We start from the raw sequence: 19,259 nt of genomic DNA, 5'->3' as shown, positions 1-19,259 counted from the left end.
GTATACACAAGAAACTGTCTGGGCGCTTGTTTTATTTGAAATAAAAATCACACGCTAAAAAAAAAGACACTTAATTTGGGGTTTTTATTGTTTACATTTTAAAAATGAAGAAATTATGTTGCACAGTTTTTACCTGTTTTACTAGTCACAAACATATGTTGAAAAATGGTGTTTGATGTAAACCAAAGTTTTAACGAGATATGTAACTTACTCCAGGCTAGTGTAAAAGGGTTTTAAAGGCAGTTGACACTATTGGTATTTGTCAAAGACTAGCCTTCACAGTTGGTGTATCTCAACATATGCCTAAAATAACAAACCTGTGAAAATTTGAGCTCTATCGGTCATCCGACTTGTGAGATAACAAAGAAAGAAAAAAACACCCTTGTCACACGAAGTTGTGTGTGTTTAGATGGTTGATTTCGAGACCTCAAGTTCTAAACCTGAGGTCTCGAAATCAAATTCGTGGAAAATTACTTCTTTCTCGAAACTATGGCACTTCAGAGGGAGCCTTTTCTCACAACGGTTTATACCATCAACCTCTCCCCATTACTCGTCCCAAAGAAAGGTTTCATGGTAATACATATTTTGAGTAATTACCAATAGTGTCCACTGCCTTTAAACCAAAACATGTCAACAACTTTTTTCTAATTTGAAAAGGAATTGATGAGCTTTGCAAGTACGTTGAACAGCAGTGTTGTAGCCACGGTGGGCGGTGCTGGGCGGGCCTGCCCAGGACTCACAATGTTTGCCCAGTACTCTGAGCAAAATACAATGTGCTGCCCAGCACAGATTTCAAATATTGTCCACTGTGCATTGATCTGAGACACAGCTAATGATGAGGAGAATCAAATGTCACAGAGAAAGAACACAGTCAAAAGATCATTCTGCTTATTGCACGGCTCCCTAACTTAAAGGCAGTGGACACTATTCATGCTATTGGTAATTACTCAAAATAATTATTTGCATAAAACCTCACTTAGTTATGAGTAATAGGGCGAGGTTGATAGTATAAAACATTGTGAGAAACAGCTCCATCTGATGTGACGTAGTTTTCAAGAAAGAAGTAATTTTCCATGAATTTGATTTCGAGACCTTGCGCAGCTTAGAATTTGAGGTCTCGAAATGAAGCATCTGAAAGCACACAACTTCGTGTGACAAGGGTGTTTTTTTCTTTCATTATTATCTCGCAACTTCGTCGACCGATTGAGTTCAAACTTTCACAGGTTTGTTATTTTATTTATGCATACGTTGAGATACACCAAGTGAGAAGACTGGTGTTTGATAATTACCAATAGTGTCCACTGTCTTTTAACAGTTTGGAAACCTTGCCCCACTTCAGCAATAATGGCAATTATTAAACACAAATAATTTTGTTGATCCCCTTGCCCTGGGTAGACTTCCAACAAAATTTGATTTATTCCCCACCACTAAAACTGGTCTAGCTACACATACAACCATACAACACTGTGAATAGTTTTTAGTAGCCCAGGGTTGAAATGTGGTGGTTGCTGGACCAAAACGATTTTCACTAGACAACTGAACACCCAGCTAGTGTTAAAGGTGAGCGCCGATTCCAGGGGGGGGGGCTCCAGTATTTTTGCTTTGTATCTGAAAAGGAATTCAAGAACTGAACTCTCTTTGTACGATTTGATTGAAAATTACTGAGACAGGAAAAAGGGTCGAGTGAATAGTTTCCCAACTACATGTATGGGGGTCTGTAGCTACGTTCGAGCCTCTGTCTTTTTACCTATATTTTCCCGTTTTGTGCCCGTTTTAACTAGACAACTTAACACCAGGCTAGTGAAAAGGGTTATTTTAGATTGAAAACTTGTGTACAATTTATTCTTTTTCGACATTTGAAAAGGAAAACCATGAGCTTGAGCCACCCCGGACCCGCAGGCCCGTCTTCGGCAGTGGGGTCGTGGGGTGGGTCAAAACCCAGCTCTCCTACCCTTAGTGGAGCAGTGTTCGATAGACCATAATGGTTAATACTACTTTACATACAACAAAAACCTGTTAGCATTCTTGGGGGGGCGTTGGGGGTGGGGGGGGGGGGCTGTGATGTGTGTTGTTTTGATCTCCCCTAAAATTTAATGATATGGTCCAGCGCAGCAGCAGCTGACTAAAGCCGCGCAATTACGTGTAGCCATTACGTGTAGCCACTAGCGAGTAGCTACGTGCAAGTATTTTCTGCGGGTAGGGTTTTTGTGTAGAGAGCGTTGTAGTTTTGGTCGCACGCACTCAATTTTGATCCACCTCAGGAGTAGGATTAAAGCGGGATCTGATCACCCTTGTGGATTAATGGGCGATCAAAAGTCTAGTGGGAACGCAAAGGGCGATCAGACCCCAAAATTTGCTCACAAAACATTATTATTTTGAAACCACTTCCATTCCCCAGAAGGGGATCAATGTGCGATCCTATGCAAGTGGGAACGCGACCGCAATTTCACGCCTGCAACTCATCTTGTTGCGGGACCACAATCTCGCAATTGTGGATCCAGTGGGAACGCGGTCACAGAGCTTCCAATATCAAAACCCTTGGTCACTGGGCCATTTAATTCATTCCTTAAACCATCTTGGCTCCCTGGGGAGTACATGAATACAGCCTGTGCTGACAACTATATGTTAAGCCCTCGCTGGTACCCATTTACCCTTGGGTGGAGAGAAGCATTTATAGTGTATTGCTCAGGGACATAAGTGTCACGACTGGGACTCGAACCAACACTCTGCTGAACAGAAACACCAGAATTTGAGTTTGTTTCTCTAATCCGCTCAGCCAAGACACCCTAACATGTGTCTTGAGTGGGACTCGAACCCACACTCTGCTGAACAGAAACACCAGAATTTGAGTTTGGTGACCCTTTAACCGCTCGGCCATGACATGAAAACCCTCTTTTGGTAGCTGTTTAAGTGACTTCCTTTCATAAGGGGTTGTCGCTCGACAACAATATCATGGTTGTATTACTTTGTACTGTGGGCCAAGGACAAAAATAAACTCAAGATCAATAAAAGAGCACTACATGTATAGTCTCAACCTCTGGTGTTAAGCAGAGTGAGTGTTCGAGAGTCGTGACACCTGTGTCCTTTTAGAAGCTAGACACTTAACCATGATGCGTCATCCTTAGGATGGGACGTAAACCGTTGGTTCCATATGTTTTGTAAGCACATAAAAGAACCCAGTGCACTTGTCGAAAACAAAAGAAAGGTTTGCCCTGGTGTTCTTAGTTTGACCTTTTAAACCATACATTATTCTATGTAAAAGAAGTACATTGTACACGTCTTATAATCCAATGTAGTCACATGTCCTTGTAGGCGAATACTGAATGTTAAAGCGCCTTGAGCGTCACTGAGTGACAGATAATGCGTTCTTTAAGAAGCAATAATATTATTATCAGTCGAACAATGTCTAGAGCATTTAAGTCTCACCAAAGCACAATGAACTGCTGAAGAGTACATTAAGTTAAACATGACTCAGGATGTGGTACTGTTAATGAGGGTTGTGAACCCTCAAAGCAATTATCGCACAACATCGGTAAACAGTATTGTCCCAAAGGCCCAAACTTATGTATCACAACTTATAAAATAACAAACCTGTGAAAATTTAGGATCAATCGGAGTCAGGAGAAAATAACGGGAAAACCCACCCTTGTTTCCGCACATTTCGTTATGTCATGACATGTGTTTAAAACAAATCCGTTATTCTCGACATAGAGAGTTGATAATTGTTTTAATGTTTTCTCAAAAAGTAAAGCATTTCATGGAATAATATTTCAAAGCAAGTCTTTCACCATTACCTTCTGCAAACCCTGTAAGTTATTTGTAAATCTGTGAATTTTTAATGTTTGTTCCGTTCAGAAAGTGTCCAATGGCTTTAAAGGCCATGGACACTATATTGTTATTACTTGGTAAACTGGTAAAGAGCAATGGAGAGCTGTTGTTGTAAATTATTGTGAGAAACTGCTCCCTCTGAAGTAACATAGTTTTTACAAGAGAGGTAATTTCACACTCAAAAAAGACCTCTGGCCTGAAATCATCAACGCACTAGTAGCTCGATGTATAATGCCTAGCTAGACATACCCCTGGCGGCCTTACACTGAATGTCTTTACTAGTGACGTCATGGATATCAGGGTCCACTTCTGGGGAGGAAAATTTTCAAAGCTTCATTATCTGCAAGAAGCCACTAATTTCAACAGATTCACATTCCATGGCAGCATACATTTGTCTGCGGTGGGTTTTGCCTGTCAAATATTCCTCTCACTATCCGTCACTTTCGTGAATTAATGCAGCTCCAACTGTCAAATAATTCCCGTTTTGTCTGCTGCGATGTGTACGAATACACATTCGCTTGCAAGACGCAAGATGCAAGGCGCATGAATTTTTGGTCATCGTATCTTGACTGCACAGTGTTGACACGCAAACGCAACGCAAGTTATGCGCGTCGTGCATCTTGCGTACGCGCGGTAGGCTGTGAGAATACGATCAAAAACAGGTATTTTTTTACGTTGGGAGCTGCATTATTTCACAAAAATGATGGATTTGTGAGGAATAATTGACGAGCAAAAGACACTGCGGAAAAATGTATGCTGCCATGGAATGTGAATCTGTTGAAATTATTTGCTTCTTGCAGGTAAGATTGGAGTTACGAAGCTTTGAAAGTTTTCCGCCTCAGAAACGGGCCCTAATTAGTCAGGATTCTGTATTGTGTACAGCACAGAGGAAGAGTCCTAAACATGTTGACGATGTGACCTGTGACATCACATGTTTACAAAAGAGCACGATTTGTACACAGCCTAACGGAAGAAAATATATATCTTATATTTTATAAAGATTGCACTGTCTAATTCTTATCAATTTTTGATATGATAAATGGGGGCACATCTCAAAACTTGTCCAGCTTTTACTTTCATAATCCTTGGATTTATGTTGAAATTATGACGCAAAATGTAAACTTTCCCATATGACCTGTGCAGTATTGTGCCTGCCAGAATACTCAAAGAATGTACAACTGGTCACACAAAGTTCACGTGGTCTATAGTGCTAATAAGCTAGACAATGACATTTTATTTAGTGTGATACTGACATACATTGTGTCATCAGGCAATACCATTGAATGCAATCATTGCTAGCATTCATGCAAAGAAATCTTGTTGAAAACAATACCTGTTTCGACTGCTACTGTCCCCAAAACAGCTAAAATTACACCACGGGTTATCTTAATTACTCTACTTTGTAAAGGCTTTGAGAGTGGAAAATTAAACTCATGCGGAGAAATCACAATTTAAAGGCACAGGACGCTATTGGCAATTACTCAAAATTACTTACTGGTAGTACTTTGTAACGAGCAAAGGAGAGCTGTTGTCAGTCCGGAAACAATCAGGAAACATTTTATTTTGTTTCCTGATCTTGAAAAAATTTAAGAAAACCAAATAAAACAGATTTTTATTATAAAAACATGTATGTTTATGAAACATTTTATGCCAAAAATTACTAAAAGGGAAGAAATGTCAAACATAACTCATTTTTTTAAAATGTTTTTTCTTTTTACATACACTTGTATACTTTTTTTGAGCAAAGAAAATTTCAAATGGCTATATCTTGAGACTGCCACACCTCACCGCCAAGATGTTTTGAGGAAATATTAACCCATCTACATGTATTATGAAATGTTGCACATAGTGGCATTGTCGTTACTTATCGTTACCTAAAGTTATGGATTGCCAAATATCACATGTTGAAGCGAGAAACAAGTATTTCCTGAAAAGGATACACTATTTCCAGGCATTTACAATGTCTCTTAAATGTTACAAGGGTATTTTTCTTTCATTATTCTCTAGCAACTTCGAGTCAGAATTTTCACAGTTTTTTTTTATGAATACAGTATGTTTGGATACACCAAGAAAGAAAATTGACAATTTACTAAAGGTGTCCAGTACCTTTAAAACAACTATCAGGGAAAATGATGAGGAACAATGATCCACTCCCCACGTCATCCATTATTTTATTCATTTGGTTGCCATGGAAACCAAGGAGTAATTCCTGCGGGAAGGTTCAGATGGGATGATGGCTCATTCTTGTTTTTAAGAGCTCTCTCAACTTGTCGCTTACAAAAGTTGATCTCAAGCCTACCTCCTTTGAGTTTGCTTGCGTGTGTGACTCTGGCAATCAGTTTTGACTTTATGTGGTGTACCGACCCCCTCCATCACCAAGGAATGGATTCAAGACTTCTGATTTCCTATCACAATTTGATGAATTTCTAGATGAAGTTACACTTTTCTCTGGTAAGCTCTTGACTTTGGGGGATTTCAACTTACATCTTGATAACCCATCCAAGCCAGAGGTAGCACACTTCCTCACATCAATTGCTGATGCTGGTCTGTCACAACACATCACTGAACCTACTCACAAATTCGGTCATACATTGGACCTGATCATTTCTCGACCTGATGACCTCCTTGTGATCGCTTGCACTGTTCTTGACATTTTGTACTCGGATCACCATGTCATCAAATGTGTGATTAATCGTGCGAAACCACATCACCCGAAGATAACCACCAATTCAAGAAACTACAGGGATCTTGACGATGATGCTTTTAGGAGCGACATGATTCATGCCCTTGAATCATTCCCATTTGATGGTTCCATCGAAGGTCAAGTTTCATGCTATGAGAAGACCATTTCAACACTGCTGGATCTCCATTGTTCTGTAACAACACATACTCGCAGGCTCAAATCATTTAAAGATCATTGAAAAAGCAGCTCTGTGCAGTGTAAATAACCATGTTTGTAGTAATAATCTCACTCAAATGTATCAGTCTGCCTACAGGTCCGGCCACAGTACGGAGACGGCTCTGCTGAGAGTCAAGAGTGATATCATGTCTGCTCTTGACAATCGGCGGGCTGTCTTCCTGGTGTTGCTGGACCTGTCGGCAGCTTTCGACACAGTTGACCATAGTGTCTTCTTAGGCAGGTTGTCTAATATCTTTGGCATTAGTGGTAGTGTATGTAAATGGTTTGAGTCATACCTTTGTAATCGCTCCAATAGAGTAAAAATTGCTGGTGCTTTGTCTGATCCACAATCTGTTAACTTTGGTTTGCCACAAGGCTCTGTAATTGGCCCCCAATCCTTTTCTTTGTACACTCATCCTGTTGCAAATATAATCAAGTGCTACAAAAATGTTATGTTTCACTTTTATGCAGATGACACGCAATTGTACATTTCGTTTGACCCTCGTAATCAATGTGAAGTTAATGATGCCCTGTCTTCCCTTTCCAACTGTATTCTGAGCATAAAGAAGTGGATGGCAAATAACATGCTTCAGTTAAATGAAACTAAAACAGAGTTCTTCATTGCTGCGAGTCCCTGTTTCACGGACTTACTATCTTCTGTGACACTTAAGGTTGGCTCTGAAGTAATTCTTCCGGCTTCAACAACAAAGAACCTCGGTGTTGTATTCGACCAATCAATGCGCATGTCAAACCAGGTTTCTTCTATATCCAGTGCTGTCAATGTTCACCTTCGCAATTTGTCTCGCATAAGATCTTTCCTCACTCAATCTGCCTGCCAGGACGCAGTAAGAGCAATTGTCACATCAAGGATCGACTACGCCAACTCTCTGCTTGCGGGTCTCTCCTCCAAAGACACTAAACGGCTTCAACGTCTACAAAACCGGGCTGCAAAGCTCATTTTCCAGGCCAAGAAATATGACCACGTCTCTCCACTTATCCGTGAACTTCATTGGCTCTGTATTTCAAAACGCATCCAGTTCAAACTTCTCACAATTGTTTTTAAATGTATCACTGACACAGATGCTCCGCTATATCTCAAAGAACTCATTAATCTGTTTCCAACTAGAGAAGGACTGCGATCTGCCAAAGATAACAGAGTTCTGATCATCCCCCATTCTCGCACTTCATCTGGTGACCGGGGATTCTCTGCTGCAGGGCCTACTTTGTGGAGCCGACTACCCTACAATATACGCCATTCATCTTCATTAGCAGCCTTCAGAAAAGCTCTCAAAACCTATTTATATGACTCTTAATTTTGTTGTATGATTATCTTGATTTTTTCTTTTTTTCTTTCTTTCTGTGTAAAGCACTGTGATACATTTTTTGTAAGAGCGCTTTATAAATGCCTTTGTAGTATAGTAGTGTAGTAGTAGTATGGCTCACAAACTGCATTACATGTGTACCATGTACATTATCTCATCAAATAGAGTTGTTCATCCAATGTACATGTATTACTAAGGGAATCAGTGTGTGGTGAAGAGGTTTTATTAATAAGTGGTTTAAATCTGCCGAGGCCTGGTTCTTCATTATTTTTCCTCTAGAGACCAAGTCGAGGTAATTTCGTCAACAACCAAGCCTTGGCGGGTTTACACTACAACTACACTAGTAATTTTAATTCGATTCAACACGCTTTGATTCCCATTCATTAATACCTTTACCTTCTTAAGGTTAAAAAAAAAAGGTTTTAAGGTTAACAAAAATGGATTTTTTATCCATGTTAATGGGCCAATTTAATAAATGAACCCTATGCATCCCTGTATGCTTTGTTTTGAAAGGGCAAGGGCACCGAGGCCTTTTCTCCTTGGTTAAAGGCAGTGGACATTATTGGTACATGTAGTTACTCAAAATAAATATTAGCATAAAACATTACCTGATAACAAATAATTGGGAGATGTTGATAGTATAAAACATTGTGAGAAACGGCTCCCTCTGAAGTAATGTAGTTTTCGAGAAACAATTAATTTTCCTCGTTTTCATAGGTTTGTTATTTTATGCATATAATGTTGAGATACACCTATCTAGAGTTTAAGTTAAAACAACTACATTTCGTTTGTGCTTTGTCGCAGACTAGTATTGACAAAAAATAGTTTTTACTAGACCACTGGGCCCAATTTCATGGCACTGCTTACCGTCAAGCAAAAGGTCAGCACTTGCAGAAGCAGGGAATTTAGTGCTTCCGTCAAATGTGTTTCGCAGGCTAGCAGGGATTTTTGACTTGTATACTAGGCATTCTACATGTAAGTACGATACACAGCTACGTCATGCATGCACATGTAGGGTTTACGATACACAGCTACATGCATGTAGAGCAGAAATTTCTTGGGTTAGCAGGGAATTGTTGCTTGTGCATACATTACGTTCATTCTACGTTAGGCATTCTACGTAGTACATGTACGCAGACCTACCAAGTCTCACGCATTAGGCGTGAGACTCACGCATTAGGGGTCTGTCTCATGCTCACACGCACCGCAACCATTTTCTCACCATGGGGCCAGACCGGAGAAGAAAAAAAATAATAACGACAATGCATTGCCATATTGCGCACATGTGTACAAAAAACGCAATCTACAAAGTTTGCACAATCTTCAGATTGCACGCAGTTTGTCAGAATCATCAACTTGAGTTGCCCTACAAACCTAGCGCAAATTTGCAGATTGCGCATGCTTTTGCTCTCCCAGCAGATTTAGCAGGCAGCTTGGCAGAGCGCAAAACGCACATTGCGCACAAGTTTGTCCCGATTCGTTTATAGCAAATTCGTTCAATGCGCTCCACGAGCGAAGACTCTTCAACATCAGGCAGAAGTCGTGAGCGGAGGATTTGAGGCATCATTTTTAGCCGAAAATTGATCTTTTGGGGGGAAATAATCTGACACAATCGTACCTCCACTTAGCCGGCAACATCTCCTGTGCACTTCAAGTATACTGAAGAGGTTTTTTATTTTATTTTTTTCTATAAATGGATTTCTGGGTAAAATTTTTTTATTTTTATTTTTTGTTTTACTTTTTTCTTTTACATTTTCTTTTCGGGCGGCGAGGGGGGGGGGGTGTAGGCTTAAAAAATCCCACGCATAGCTGGCCTCTGAACTTGTCATCTCTGTGTACATTACGCAGCTACATGTGGAGCAGAAATTTCACGCGTTAGCATGGATTTTTTGCTTGTGCACGTACATGTATGTACGCTAATAGGCATTCTACGTACAGTACGTTACACAGCCACATGTACATGGGCGATATCGATTTACTTTATTCACGATATATCGCGGACAACATATCGCGATATTCGATATAATCGCGATTAACGAAATTTGACATCATCAGTCTTAAAACTCCAAGTGAACGTTGTAGAAGAGACAGTCCTAGCATAAGAGAGGTGTTCCAATGACCTATTCTTCTGGTTTTTACTCCAAACCTATGGGGTGCAAGATGTCTCAGCTAGCAAATACATCGCGATATTTCGATTAAAACCAAATCCATCCGATATCGAAATCGTGTCCAAATTAATATCGCGATAATCGATAATATCGTGATATCGCCCAAGCTTAATAGTGGAGCAGAAGTTTCAGGGGTTAGCAGGGAATTTTTGCCAAGTGCACGTACACGTAGGTACGTTACTCTGAGGCGTTCTACGTTTCCACACTTAGAGCAGTCTGTACTTGCTGAAGCAGGGAATTCTGTGGGTCCGACAATTGATTTTAAAAAGGGTTAGCGAGGATTTTTGGCTTACTTGGCTCTTCATTGCTAAGCACTCTACAATTAGTATGTAAGTACTCGACAATTCTAAAGCAGAATTTCGGCGCTTGCCCCACTTCCAGCAGAGAATGGTGATCCTAAATGAAATTGGGCATGATTTTACCTTGTGGTTACAGATGTATTCCATGCATAATCCCTTCTATGTGTCTATAATGTATTAAATACAATGCCCTACATATTACATGAACTGTGTTGGAAAGCCATACATTTATAATGAGTTGTCATCTAGGCATCGATAAAATACGAGAGAACTGAGGCCAGTGCAGTTGGCAAAGGCCAAATTTGAGGTTTTAGAGTGAAGTAGAGAATCGATAAAGGCACTTGACTCTTTTGGTAATTAATCAAAATAATTATTAGCATAAAATCTTACTTGGTAACGAGTAATGGGAGAGGTTGATAGATAAAACATTATGAGAAACGGCTCCCTCTGAAGTGGAGCAGGTTTCGAGAAAGAAGTAATTTTCCATGATTTTGAGATTACCCGAGGGCCTAATTACCATTTCATACATAGCTGGAGGGGTGTTGTGTTGAAAAAAATTATTGAACAATTATAATTTTTGCATTTATTTTACATTTTGACCAAAAAGTTTTGATGTTTTTTGACCGAAAAGGAATGAATGGGAATCAAAGTGTGTTGAATCAGTTGTCAGCTATAGTGGTTTAAACCCGCCGAGGCCTGGTTCTTGATAATTTACCTCGACTTCGTATCGGTAAAATTATCAAGAACCAGGCCTTGTTGGGATAAAACCACTACATGTGGTTGAACACCTCCTCACCACACATTGATTCACTAGATAACCCTAACCCTAGCGTCAGATAACAAAGTGTTATCAGGCCCAATTTCATCACTCTGCTTTTAAAAAGGTTTTGGTTACTTTTTGTTGCGACACAAAACACAAGTGTCCACAGATTTACATTAAACTTACACAGTTTGAAGATAATGATGGTAGAAAACTTCCCTTGAAATATTCCAGTTGGACTTTCCTTCTATGCGGAAAGTTACTGAGTCTGGCTTTTGTGTAATTCCACTGGGCGTTTCCACCTGGACTATATGTATATTCCACGACATTTGCATAGCATTTTACAGTGTGGTCGCGCTAAGATTTACAGCACGGAGCTGTTGCCATTGTACTTTTAGCAGCCATCTTAAGTTATCGTGGCTGTGCGGAAATCTTCCGCAACCTCTTTCGTCCTGTTAGTTTTACATCACGGTCGCGGTAAGTTGAGAGGTAGGTCAGATTACCTTGCGTCCCTATTGAATTGAATATTATCATTCAACGGAAATTTTCAGTGTTTTTGTTTTTGTTTTGTATTTTTTGCATAGATCATACCCACAATGACGACATCAGGAGAAAACTAATGGTCTGTGATTTCATTTCACAAGGTATGTACATTAAACAATGTATAGGCCTCATCAATAGATGTTTCTCTTACAATAAATATTTTGTGGAACTGTCAAGGCCGCAAGAACATGGAATTTAAACTCTGGTTTTTCTGATCAGCAAAGTGTGGGTACGAGTCCAAGTCGTGACACTGATGAGCAAGAAACTTAAAAACCATATTGCTTGGTCCTTTGGATGGGACATAAGCCATTGGTCCTGTGTGTTGTGTAGTGTAGTGTAAAAGAACACATGCCATGCACTTAACGAAAACAGAAGGGGTCGCCCTGGTGTTCCTGGCTTGATTGGCAGCATATTGCGTCACAGCACCTTGCAAACCATGCTAATGTACAGTGTAAAAGTAGTTCTTAATTGGAGTGAGTCCCACATACAATGAACATGTAGGCTACTACAACACCTTGCAGGAAATACTGTACACATGTGTGTATGTAAGCTAGTATACAATATTGACTGCTTCGAGTGCATAATGGTTCAAACTATGACTCCCGAGGTGATCCCCGAGGGAAAATAGAATGCTCCGGGGATCACCGAGGGAGTCATAGTTTTAACCATTGTACGAGTAAAAGCAGTCAATATTTGTTTTATAACACCCCAAACATCTCTAAAAACTGTACTATTAAGTTACAGACCTGAATGCTTTCAATCCACGGACGACGTGAATACAGATTGCGAAAACTTTTACTGTGCTGCATGATGTGTAATGTAATCCGAAATGGTTACAGACTATATCCTCGTACACGCAACGGACGTCTTGGTATTTGAACTTTGTCTTTGTATATTTATTCACATATGTTGTATAAATGTTTTCTTTGCACCTGCTGCTTTGCACTCAGTCACGCTATTGTACACACTGCTTTATTGTTTAAAACATGGTATTATAACTATTTGCGCTGCATGCGCTACCCGCACAAGTAGTGTAGGTGGTGTGTGTATAAGCACACAGCTGTGCAGTCTTTTTCAGTATGGAACAACTTTCGCACAACATTTTTGGGGGTGAAACTGGGCCCCCATTTAAATGCAGTATGCAGTGCACTGGGGATGTAAGCTGTAATCTGTTGCATTCGGTAGTCAACTCAGATGTCATTCTTTGACTGAATTGGTTACATTGAGCAGGCAAGTGACTTCATATTGGTGTTAAGCTTGGGCGATATCGATTTATTTTATACACGATATATCGCCGACAATATATCGCGATATTCGATATAATTGCAATTAATTAAATTTGACATCATCAGTCTTCAAACTCCAAATTAAAAGTTGTAGAAGAGACAGTCATAGCATAAGAGAGGTGTTCTAATGACCTATTCTTCTGGTTTTACTCCAAACCTATGGGGTGCAAGATGTCTCAGCTAGGAAATACATCGTGATATCGCGATATTTAATCGATATCGCGATATATCGATACATGTATGTATTTCGATTCAAACCAAATCGATCCGATATCGAAATCGTTTCCAAATTAATATCGCGATATTCGATAATATCGTGATATCGCCCAAGCTTAATTGGTGTTGCATACATGTATATTGTTGAACTTGTAATTGGCAGTCAACTTTGTTGCATTTGGCAGAGTTCAGGGGGTCCCACATACTAGCCAAGTCACCACTTCACTTTACCTGCATACTGTGGCATACATGTAGCAGGGCAAACACCCTTGATCAGTCCTAACATAACAAACAACACGCCTGCACAAAGCAACAAAATCCCTTCTTGAATTTTGTTGCATTAAATGGTTTTAACTGTGTTGCATTCGGATGTATTTGGCAGGGTATTGGGATGTATTTGGCATGGTACATACATGTAGTATGTAGAGCGATGCTAATGGGGGTTGAGGCTTATATTGGTTCACTGCTTTATTGGTTAATGGTTAAAGGCAGTGGACACTATTGGTAATTATTTGAAATAATTTTTAGCATAAAACCTTACTTGGTGACCAGTAATGGGGAGAGGTTAATAGTATAAAACATTGTGAGAAACTACGCCCTCTGAAGTGACGTACACGTAGTTTTTGAGAAAGAAATAATTTTCCATGAATTTGATTTTGAGACCTCAGATTTAGAGTTTGAGGTCTCGAAATCAAGCATCTGACTAGCACACAACTTCGTGTGACAAGGGATCTTTCATTACTACTATCTCGCAACTTCGACAACCAATTGAGCTCAAATTTTCTTAGGGTGGTTATTTTATGTATATGTTGAGATACAACAAGTGAGAAGTGTGGTCTTTGACAATTACCAATAGTGTCCAGTGTCTTTAAAATGGGTTGTTACTATTTGCAACAAATACGCATGAACCATGCCTAAGGATACGCGCTACGCGTAACAAACAGCGCGGCGGGTAACATGAGTGATGTTAACCGGTGTACATTACCTTGATCATTCCCACCGTTGGTCGATTTCCAAGCGGCAGCGGGTTTGAAGGAACAGTGAATCTGAGTTGTTTCTTATATTTGGACACCTGTTCGTCTGCTTATTAAACTATGCACACTCGTCGGAAGTTAGGTCGGGTGACTCCAACATATCATTTTTTTTTTTTAATTATGCCTAATTGTGTGAGCTACCCTACACAGTTATTTAAAAAAACATGTAGGTATGAAAGTCTTAAACCACTTGATATTCTTAATTGAACCTTTTATTTGAAGAAATTGTATTTGTGAGCAGGGTGTTGACCAGAATGGCAGACGGTGGAAATGCATCCAATGATGAGAAAACGACGACCCCACCCATATGTGCCGTCTGCGGTGACCAAGCCAATGGCATGCACTACCGTGCCTTGACCTGCGAAGGATGTAAGACATTCTTCAGACGGAACGGGAGGAAGAGGGCCGATCTTAAGTGCGAGATGGGATCGAACGGGAAGTGTGTGATGGACTTGTACATGAGACGGCACTGTAGCGGCTGCAGAATGAACAAATGTCTTGAAGTCGGTATGCGGCTGGACAGTAAGTAGATCATTTACGGAACCGTAGTGGCTGTAGAATGCAAAAAGTGTCTTGAAGTCAGTATGGGGCTGGACAGTAATTAGATCACTTTATGGAGCTGTAATGGCTACAGAATGAAACAATGTCTTGAAGTTGGTATGCGGCTAAGTAGATCATTGATGGAACTGTAGTGGCTGTAGAATGCCGGGAAGTGTGTGATGGACTTGTACATGAGACGACACTGTAGCGGCTACAGAATGCAACAAGTGTCTTGAAGTCGGTATGGGGCTGGACAGTAATTAGATCACTTTATGGAACAGTAGTGGCTACAGAATGAAATAGTGTCTTGAAGTTGGTATGTGACTTGACAGTAAGTAGATCATTTATGGAACTGTAGTGGCTGTAGAATGGCAAAAAGTGTCTTGAAGTCGGTATTAAGCTTGGGCGATATCACGATATTATCGAAAATCGCGATACTAATTTGGAAACGATTTCGATATCGGATCGATTTGGTTTTTAATATCCATTAAATATCGCAATATCGCGTATATTTCTTAGCTGAGACATCTTGCACCCCGTAGGTTTGGAGTAAAACCAGAAGAATAGGTCATTAGAACACCTCTCTTATGCTATGACTGTCTCTTCTACAACTTTCACTGGGAGTTGTAAGACTGATGATGTGAAATTTAATTAATCGAGATTATATCGAATATCGCGATATTGTGTCGGCGATCTTTTTATATCGTGAATAAAATAAATCGATATCGCCCAAGCTTAGTCGGTATGCGGCTGGACAGTAAGTAGATCATTTTTAGAACTGTAGTGACTACAGAATGATAAAAGTGTCTTGAAGTCGGTATGCGGCTGGATAGTGAGTAGATCATTTACGGAACTGTAGTGGCTTCTGAATGAAATAGTGTCTTGAAGTTGGTATGGGGCTGGACAGTAAGTAGTTGATTTATGGAACTGTAAATCTATAGATGTTTGTATTTTGTGTCAACCAAATAGTACTCAAACTCTCAACATCTTTTTAGTTACACCAAAAAAATATTTATTATCCATGATGCAAATTACCATCAATTAAATCTATTTAATTGTTCTCTTTTTTTCTTTAGGGTTATGGGACAAAGAGAGGATCAAAACACGAAAACCGATCGTCAAGAAACTCAAACCCAAAGGTGCTCCCGGTGAATCAAGTAACTCAGAAGTGCCTGGTGAGCCAACTTGCTCATCGAGTGTTTCAGGGACTCAAGAGGAAGCTCCTAGTGCGTCGACAGCAGCGGTGTACTCGACGTTCGACACTGAAAAAGTTGAGTCTCATTTGCAGCTCGCTGCTAAGATGAAAGCAGCTTACTTGCAATCGCAAGAACTCGTTAAAAATGAAAAGGTATGGAGACAAGTACATCAGTCACTCATTTTCATGTTGGAATTACAAAGTCATAGGCAATGATCTTCTAAGGAATGAAGCGAGCAATTGTACCAGAACCTTCTCGAAAGTTGTGTATGAACAAAAAGCTGAACTTCATCAACAAAAGGACATCGAGTTATACAAGCAATTGAGTAAATTAATGTCATGGATTTCAACATCTGTTTGTAATTTGATTGTATGTTTTTTCCCATTCCAAATTAGACGCCAGATATTATTTTCCATTTATTTTCACAGTCGGACAAAGTTCCTGATATAATTCTGGACACGGTTGCAGCAGGAAAACTACCTCAGAATCCTCCTCATCAGTCAAGGCAAGGAAGAAGTAAAGAAAAACCAGAAACAAAACAAGAAGACAAACTCATTATGGATGTGGCTATAATTGATATCCAACAGCGGCCGCGAGAACGGAGTTTGGCTTCAAACGCCAAAGGCAGGTTGGTCGGGAAACAGGGCAAGCATCTAGTCATCGAAGACGTTGTCAGTACAGAATTTATCCCAAGCCCAAACAGAGCCACCACCTCTGAAGTAACTCAAATGAACCCACCATTAGATCCAGAAGGATTGTCGCAGAAAAGCTGTGAGTTTCAAACTCAGATTGATGCAAGACGGGGTTCAAGTGCCTCGTCCGAACTCAAATACCAAGAAGTTTTACCGCCCAGGGAGATGCTTCCTCTTAGTGGGAGGGCTCCCTCTCCACTTAAGAACTCCATGCAGAAGGATTTTGATGCATCAGAAAAATCTGATGCTTCTGTTCAACGGGAAAGGACCGTTTCGGATTCTTGTGCTCCAACTTCAGGAGTTTGTGACGACCAATCGACAGAATATCTGACGCAGCAAGCCGCCTCCTCATCCTCTCAAACGCCGCATACGTTAAAGAAATGCCATCCTAAGTTTTACAGATCTCAGTCGAATCTTAGTAGGAGCCCCGACAGCGCAGGGCCGTCTGTATCCTTTGGGAATATCAAAACTTTGCCTAAAGATTCCTCGAGATCAAGTTCCGTAAATCTGGCGCTCGTTTCACCCGTCAAGAATGCAGACCGTCAGACTCAATCTACATGTACATCTTACGTTGCCAACGATCCGAGTCAAAGTGCCTCGAGAGAGAAGCTTATTTTTGGAAACTCTGCCTCTGCTGCTGCTTCCGCAGGTCTGAGTGAAATTGCTAAGAGTGTGGGTGTGGACCTGGCCGTCTTCAAGCACTTCATGGAGGTGATGATTTTGGTCTTGAAGAATATGACGATGTTTGCTAAGTGCCTTCAGGGCTTCAGCACTCTTACATGGGAAGATCAGGCTTCACTGGTTAAAGGTAAGCTGCAGGACCCATATGCATAGAGCTGCTTAAGGACGATGGACACTATTGGTAATTGTCAACGACCAGATGTCTTACTCAGTGTATCTCAACATACATGTATGCATAAATAACAAACTTGAGCTCAATCGGTCGTCGAAGTTGCGAGTAAATAAAGTGGACACTATTGGTAATTACTCAAAATAATTATTAGCATAAAAACCTTACTTGGTAACAAGTAATGGGGAGAGGTTGAAGGTATAAAATATTGTGAGAAACGTCTCCCTCTGAAGTAACGTAGTTTTCAAGAAAGAAGTAATTTTCCATGAATTTGATTTCGAGACCTCATATTTAGAATTTAAGTCTCAAAATCAAGCATCTGAAAGCACACTACTTCATGTGACAAGGGTGTTTTTTTCTTTCATTATTATCTCGCAACTTCGACGACCAATTGAGCTCAAACTTTCACAGGTTTGTTATTTTGTGCAATGCTGAGATACACCAAGTGAGAAGACTGGCCTTTGACAATTACCAATAGTGTCCACTGTCTTTAAGGATAAGTGTTACTGGGATCTTTTACGTGCATTATACAACGCACGAGACCAACTCTAGACTTTACCGATGCTTTACTCTAATTGCTTATAGATGTCGGGTTAGAGGTTGATATTGTGTATGAAAAGCCACTGGAGCGCTACTGCAGCTCAGGGTTGTACACTCCCAGGGATCTGAGAAAGATTAAAGGAATTTTATTAGCCCAATAATAGGCACTAATGTAAAGCATTTTAGAGGGCTATTGTGTAATGCACTTAGTTTTATTAGCCTAATAAAACTGTTGTGTGATTTAATAGTGTTTGAGTGCAACCTCCTTTGTATAATTATTATAAGTTATCATACAACCGTGTGTGGAATACAGAAAAATATAGCGCTTCTGCTGCCCATATCCAACGAGGCCGAACAAATTCATCTTCCAGCCTTATTAAGTCAATGAGGTTAGGTTTTGTTTTTGTTTTTATTTTTGCACGCGCAGAGTTTAGAATATAATTTTTGCACTGACCGTATGCGGAGCGTGAAGCATTGACACTCGCAATACGCAGAGTGCAATATAAAAACTGGGAGTACAGTTTATAGCTTTTTATATAACACCCGAGCAGATCCTTGCCATTTGATTGGAGGATTGTCCGTCACGTGATAGCAAATAAAAGTGCCATTGCACGCTGAGTCACTCACCGTGCTTTTTCGTTCCATCCGAAAAGTACCATTGCACGCTGCCAGCGTGCATTAGTACTTTTCGGATGGAACGAAAAAGCTGAGTAAACACATATCACTGCGTGCGCGTGTCTTTGGTAACGCAGCAGTGTTACTGCAAGGTAGTAAAATTACTTAACATTCGGCTTCTACAATTAAAAATTGTAGGCCTACGTTTTGTTTGTTTTGAAAGTTGTATCTTTTAATCAAAATGACAAAGATCTACTTGGATGTTATATAAAACAAATAATGAATATTTTTCATTCGTGCAATGGTGCGAAATGTTCATTCGTTGAAAGCTGGAATGTTCCATTCAACTCGGCTCCGCCTCGTTGAATAGAACATTCCATCTTTGAACTCATGAACATATTCGCACCATTGCACTCATAAACATTCATTATGTGTATATTATTTCACACTCCGATTGGAGCATCTGATTGG

At 40.1% G+C, this 19,259-nt stretch overlaps 1 protein-coding gene across 2 annotated transcripts in view; it reads left to right on the top strand.

The window, feature by feature from the left end:
- LOC117301320 (vitamin D3 receptor-like) overlaps positions 1–19,259 on the top strand; it is a 30,163-nt gene that overhangs the window by 6,694 nt on the left and 4,210 nt on the right. For both annotated transcript variants that reach the window (XM_033785212.1, XM_033785213.1), the window contains exons 2-5: positions 11,861–11,920; positions 14,597–14,877; positions 15,972–16,243; positions 16,520–17,591. In XM_033785212.1, coding sequence (XP_033641103.1) covers positions 14,610–14,877; positions 15,972–16,243; positions 16,520–17,591 — 1,612 coding nt within the window. In that variant the 5' untranslated portion in view covers positions 11,861–11,920; positions 14,597–14,609. The remainder of the gene's footprint in view (positions 1–11,860; positions 11,921–14,596; positions 14,878–15,971; positions 16,244–16,519; positions 17,592–19,259) is intronic.

Source organism: Asterias rubens, chromosome 17 (genome assembly GCF_902459465.1).
Source record: "Asterias rubens chromosome 17, eAstRub1.3, whole genome shotgun sequence".
NCBI lineage: Eukaryota > Metazoa > Echinodermata > Asteroidea > Forcipulatida > Asteriidae > Asterias > Asterias rubens.
Note: the sequence above shows the minus strand (reverse complement) of the source record. Positions and strands in the feature narration are given on the sequence as shown.